Source organism: Octopus bimaculoides, chromosome 1, assembly GCF_001194135.2.
Source record: "Octopus bimaculoides isolate UCB-OBI-ISO-001 chromosome 1, ASM119413v2, whole genome shotgun sequence".
Taxonomy (NCBI): Eukaryota; Metazoa; Mollusca; class Cephalopoda; order Octopoda; family Octopodidae; genus Octopus; species Octopus bimaculoides.
In genome coordinates, this window is record NC_068981.1 from 149,266,223 (window position 1) to 149,272,799 (window position 6,577).

At 36.5% G+C, this 6,577-nt stretch overlaps 1 protein-coding gene and 1 long non-coding RNA gene across 2 annotated transcripts in view; both read right to left on the reverse strand.

Annotated features, from left to right (window-relative positions):
• Window positions 1-72, reverse strand: part of LOC128248503 (uncharacterized) — a gene marked incomplete at its 5' end in the record, with an annotated part of 9,322 nt that extends 9,250 nt beyond the window's left edge. Inside the window, one exon of the mRNA XM_052969886.1 lies at window positions 12-72. Coding sequence (XP_052825846.1) covers window positions 12-72 — 61 coding nt within the window. The remainder of the gene's footprint in view (window positions 1-11) is intronic.
• Window positions 73-115: 43 nt separating this feature from the next.
• LOC106875925 (uncharacterized) overlaps window positions 116-6,577 on the reverse strand; it is a 15,942-nt gene continuing 9,480 nt past the window's right edge. The window contains exons 3-4 of the long non-coding RNA XR_001410176.2: window positions 4,545-4,630; window positions 116-168 (exon numbers count right to left, since the gene is read on the reverse strand). This is a non-coding gene — a long non-coding RNA (uncharacterized LOC106875925). The remainder of the gene's footprint in view (window positions 169-4,544; window positions 4,631-6,577) is intronic.

The following is a 6,577-nucleotide window of genomic DNA, read 5'->3' on the forward strand; positions in this document are numbered from 1 at the left end:
TTGCCAGTTGCCTCCTTGTCCTCCACCACCACCACCACCACCACTACCACCACCACCTCTTCCACCACTACTGCCGCCACCACCACCCTGACCATATCCACCACCACCACCTTGTCCGCCAGTATTTCCACCGCCTTGACCCCAGTTTCCTCCTTTATTTCCTCCTTTCTGCAAGGAAAAAGAAAAAAAAATCCAATTATTCGGTAAAACAAAGCTCAATTAATAAAGATTAATATTAATTTCGAATATTAACAGTGACGTAATAACATCGTTGTTTAGCCACTGGTCAGTTCAAGGGGGAATTGTAATAGAAAACATTCCAAGTCACCTCTGCGTTTAGAACTGTATTTTCTTGCTTTAAGATGACAGGATGTGATTTGTAAGCATTTAGCTACTATTTCTAACGGAAATGTTTTCTCAAATTGATTAAAAAAATAATGTCGTTGATCCCATAAAAGAAAATGACCTTCTACTGACCAAAGAAATTAAACATTTATTGCTTACTTGTTAGTAATATTAAATGTCTAAGTATGATTTGGAAAAGCTAAGATTTTAAAACCAAAAAAGTACCCGGCTAAAACGCACTTTACAAATGCAACCTGTAAGTGGAATAGTAAAAATATGCAAGACTTTTCTAAAGTTCAACATCTAACAGTTGTTGTTACTCCAATTTCAGCGATGGAGCTTTGTCTTCTTTCTACGAAAAATTCTAATAATTAAAAATACGACGAAAGGAACCATACGCATATTCACAAACATACGTATATATAGGCATGCATACATGCACATATATATACATACATGTACACAAACAAACGAATGTACAAGCCTCATGTTTGTGCTACCGCCTCGACAGAAATTTTTCTGTTTTTGAAGTCAAGCCTAAAACTTCAGAATCACCATCAGTATGTAAATGTGAAAGTAGAGATATAGAAAACAAACTAGAATAAATAAATAAATAAATAAATAAATGAAGTTCTTTCCCCTCATTCTGTAACTCTTGGCAATCCGTGAGCACGACCTGGTTTCGATTTTAACTTTAGCTGAAGTCATTTGACTTCAATAAACCGATTTATGGTCCTTAGGACAAAAGTACTAATTACTCGCCCCAAATCCTACCCCGCCCTATTGAATAATAAACCGTTCTTTCTGTTCCTTTTAAAGAAACTATTAATTTATATAAAACCATCTGAACATCCTAAATATATGTATTGAAGAATGTTGTAGATAAAATGCTTATTTTAATAGTATAGTCCAGTGGTTCCCAAGCTGGGGTCCGTGGACACCTGGTGGTCCGCAAAGGTAGTACTGTGGTGGGATGGGGGTGGTCCGTGAACGTAATTCAGAATTTCACATATAAATATATACATAAGGATAAACATATTAAAAGGGGTCCGTGGACAAAACTCATTAAAAAAAAAAAGGTTCGGAACCACTGGCATAGTCAGAGGGAAGAAAGTGTCCAACCGAGATTTGAGGCGGAAAGTGCAATGGAAGAAGAATCTATGATTCGTAAGATATCATCAAGCCTAGAGTGAATCTTTCCAGCAGAATGGAACCCTACAGGCTTAGTTTGAAGACTTTTGACCAAAGTGCCCGCAGAATGAGCTAACTGGATTCATGGGATTCGAAGCGAATTTTTCAACTAATTAGCCATTTCCAATATAAACACGAGACCGAAAAGGGATGATAATAGTCAAATATTATTTTATGGCTCGAATATTACATATTTTAATACAGTGGCGAGCTGGCAGAATCAGCACGCTGGGAAGAATGCTTCGCGGCATTTCACCCGTCCTTACGTTCTGAGTTCAGGTTCCGCCGAGGTCGACTTTACCGTTAATTCTTTCGGGATCAATAAAAGAAGTACCAGTTGACTACTGCGATCTGCGATCGCTGTAATCGACTTACTACACCTCCGAAATTACTGACCTTGTGCCAAAATTTAAAACCAATATCACATATTCAAATGCTTCCTGGAAGGATCAAAGTAAAGTCGACTTCGGTAAGGTTTGAAATCAGAACGTACTATTATGTAACCAAATGCATTACGGTATTGCTGTCAGCGGCTCTGTCGGTTAAGCATACACTATCACCTATGTTATGAATAAAATAAATTGTGCATTTATACAAAATATTGCCTGATGAGAGTCTAAATGGATGCTTAAAAAATTAGGTCAAATTCTACTCTCTCTATGAAAGCTATACCCCAGCAGATCCTCAAATATGAAACGTAACCGAAGATGCCAGTTTACAATCTACAAATGAAGCTGACATACTTAACTAATAGAATTTTTGTTGGAAGGAAGTGAGTTCTTAAATAAGGATTTCTTTAAAAATGAGTCTCATTTATGAATTTTTTTAGACTGCAATGTTATTAATATAACTTTTCTTGTAAGGCGGTGAGCGGGCAGAAACGTTAGCACGCCGGGCGAAATGCTTAGCGGTATTTCGTCTGCCGCTACGTTCTGAGTTTAAATTCCGCCGAGGTCGACTTTGCCTTTCATCCTTTCGGGGTCGATTAAACAAGTACCAGTTACGCATTGGGGTCGATATAATCGACTTAATCCGTTTGTCTGTCTTTGCTTGTCCCTTCTGTGTGTAGCCCCTTGTGGTTAGTAGAGAAATAAGAAACGTTAGTACGCCGCGTGAAATGCTTAGCGGTATTTCGTCTGTCTTTATGTTCTGAGTTCAAATGCTGTGGTTAACTTTGCCTTTCATCCTTTCGGGATTAAGTACCAGTTGCGCACCGGGGTCGATCTAATGTACATGCCCCCCTCCCCCAAAATTTCGGGCCTTGTGCCTAGAGTAGAAAAGAATATTTGATGTGTAATAAAGTGCTCAGTTGTATATATTCAGAGGCATGGAAAAGTACTTTTATTATACATACTCAGAGCTACAAAATACTATGACAGGTTGGGCGTGTACAAATTTAGAAATTACTCTATTTATTGTATTTTCAGTTATTTTTATCGATGCGCATGCTTATGAAAATGGCGGCATTGCAGACAGCAATATTTTACACATATTTTTGCATTTATCTTTTAAATATCGACTTCTTACATAGGAAGTCAATACATGATCTTACATAGTACAACACATTCAAAGATGGGGCAGCCGATTTAATCCATCTCTCTCTCAGCAATGTAATTATTATTTTCTTTTATCAACTACAGATAGATGCAAAGCAAATTTGCAAGGAATGGAGGGAGGTGAATTCAGAACGTAAAGGGACGCAAGCAAATATCGCAAGATTTTAACTACTACTACTCTGGGTCTGACAATTCACTGTTTTAATAATATTTGTTGTAACATAAGTATAATACCAGAAATTCGTGGAGAAAGAACAGTCGATTAAATCGGTCCTTGTATTTCACTGGTATTTTATTTTATCTACTCTGGAAGGATGAAAGATAAAGTGTACGTCGGCGGGGTTTGAACTCATAATGTAAAGAGTATTAACTAATAATTTCATCGATCTTAGTATTTCACAGGAAGTTTTTCTTTTTTAATGAAGGATTAAAGGCAAAGTTAACCTTAGCAGGATTTGAACTTAGAACATAAAGAACCAGAACAAATGCCACAAAACCTTTTCTCCTACGCTTTAACGGTTCTGCCAATCTAAGAAAATATTCTTTTCTAACAAGGTGAAAAATTTTTCGGTGACAGTCGATTATATCAACCTGTAGTATCTGAATTTATGTTATCGTCACCGGAAGGATGAAAGGTAAAGTAGATACAAGAGTAATTTGAACCCGGTAAGTGAAGTTACATAACTAAATACTGCAAACACTTCTGGGAGGCTATGCCAATCAACACCATGATAATTCTTTCACATTTGGGCACAAGGCTGGTAGTTCTGTAGGGAGACGGCAAGTCGATTACATCGACCCCATTACTTGACTGATACTGCTTTTGTTTCAAATTGCAGTACAAGGCCAGCAAATTTTATGAGGATTGCTGCTCTAGTTTATCGACTCCGCAAGGATGACAGGCAAAGTTGACCGTGGTGGAATTTGAGCTCAGAACGTAATGAATTGGAAGAAATACCGTTAGGCATTTTGTCAGACACATTAACGATTATACCAGCTTTTAACCTCTTATTCCAAATCATAATTATGATATCAATAATAGTTTACATACAAGCTATTCTCATAGAAAAATAAAATTCTGAAATTAGCTTCAATAGGAACTGTAGAGTAGAAAATATTACCTAAATATCGACATCGTTCCCAAATTTGATGTTTGGTGTTTAGACAGATGCTAGATCAATAGCATTACAATTAAACATTGCTAATTAATTTCACACAATATATTACAGTTATTTATTGAAATACACTGAGTCTTCGAAGAGAGAGAGAGAGAGGGAGAGAGAGAGAGAGAGAGAGAGAGAGAGAGAGAGAGAGAGAGAGAGAGAGAGAGAGAATGTCACGTTCGTTCCTTTCCCGATTCGTTACCTGAATGGAAGAAATATTAGGAAAAAACAAAAACAAAGTTCTTAATGCTTATATACGCATCATTCAGAAGAAACTTTCTATACATACCTGTCCGCCTGACCAATTATTGCCACCACCATTGTTGTTGTTGTTAGATCCTCCTTTTCCACCACCGCCAGGATTGAGTCCGTACACTAGAAACATTATACATTATATATATATACATACATATACAACACAGACATATAAATATACATACATACATACATAAATACATACGTACATAAATACATACATATGCATATATGTATACATATACACACATATATATATGTATATATACACACACACACACACACACACATATACACACACACACATATGCATATATCTGTGTGCGTATAAATTCAATAAATGAATGACAAAAAACATGTTACTTGACCACTCATTAACTTTCGGCTGTTTCTGCTATAAGAAGCAGTGTACGCAGGGCCGAGTGCTTGTGCAGTATCCTATAGCTCCCTCGGAGCCGACCCTATACTCTAAAGCAAAAGCTGATTGAGTTCTTGGTTACTGATATAGCCAATCTGAAGCAAAATCATTACATATATATATATATATATATATACTTCGTTTTTGTATCTAGTTTGCAAGATTCTTTACGTGATTTCATGTGTTGAAACACATTTTGCGTTAATAATATTGGCATAATGACTCTCCCTAGACACAACAAAATATACATACGTACACACACAAACACACATACACATACACCCCTTCCCCACTCAATAAATATTGGCAAGAAAGTAATTTCACTTTTCGTTAATAGATAGATTTACGATATTTTTGAATGACTTTTGTGAATGTTATGATTTTTTCCTTTTGACATTTGACAACCGTTATTTTTAGCTTACTTTAGAAGCAAATTGCACGTAATTTACAACTGTTAGTTCAGTGTGAATTTTAACATGGAGTGCAAAAACGAACATTTTCGCCAATATTTTGCTCTTTTATTTCCGTAAAGGCAAGAAAGTTGCTGAGGCTCACAAAGAGATATGTAAAATTTATGGTGTTGATTGCTTAACAGAACGCACTTGTTAAAAAATGGTTTAATACATTCCGTTCTGGAAATTCTCACTCAAAGATGACCAATGTTCTGGTCGACCTACTGAAGTTGATGATGACCGAATCAAAGCTATAACTGGAACTGATTGTCATATAACTGTGCGAGAGATTGCAGAAAGGTTAAATGTATCACACACAATACTTGAAAATCACTTTTAAAATGTCTTGGACTCGTTAAGAAGCTCGATATTTGGGCTCCACATAAATTGAAAGAGATTCACTTAAAACAGCGAACCAATATTTGTGATATGCATGTCAAACACATGGTCCAGGCGTAATGAACCAGCACAAATCACATCGAAAGCTGAATTGCATCAAAAAAAGGTCATGCTGTCAATTTGGTGGGATTACAAAGATATATATTTTGCGTTGCTTCCAATTCAGATGTTTACTGTCAACAACAAATGAAACTTGGAGGAAGCAATCAAGGAAAAACGGCCAGGATTGGCAAATGGTAAAAGAATCGTGTTCTACCATACCAACGCTAGACCACACACCTCTTTGCTAACTTGTAAAACATTACTGGAGCTTGGTTGGGAAGTTACGTCACATCCACCATATAGTCCTGACCTTGCATCATCAGATTACCATTTATTTCGAAGTTGGCAAAATTCATTGAATAGTAAAATTCAATACTGATGATGACCTGAAATCGCACTTGCTTCAGTTTTTGGCTGAAAAGGACCAGAAGTTCTATGAGCGCAGAATCATGAAATTGCTAGAAAGATGGCAAAAGGTCATCGAATAAAATAGAAAATATATGATTGATTAAAGTTCATTCTTTGTATGAAAAATATAATGACTTTTATTTCACACTACCGAAACTACTTTCTTGCCAACCCAATATATATATAATGAGGCCGCATAGTTTAATGGTCAGGGTGATGCATTCACCATCTAGCTATCGTAATTTCAATTCCTAGGCCGAGTGGTGCGTCGTGTTCTTCAACAAAACACTTGTTTCGAAATTGCTGCAGAAAGTGATTTATGTTCGTGGTGGTGAGTTTTTCTTTGGC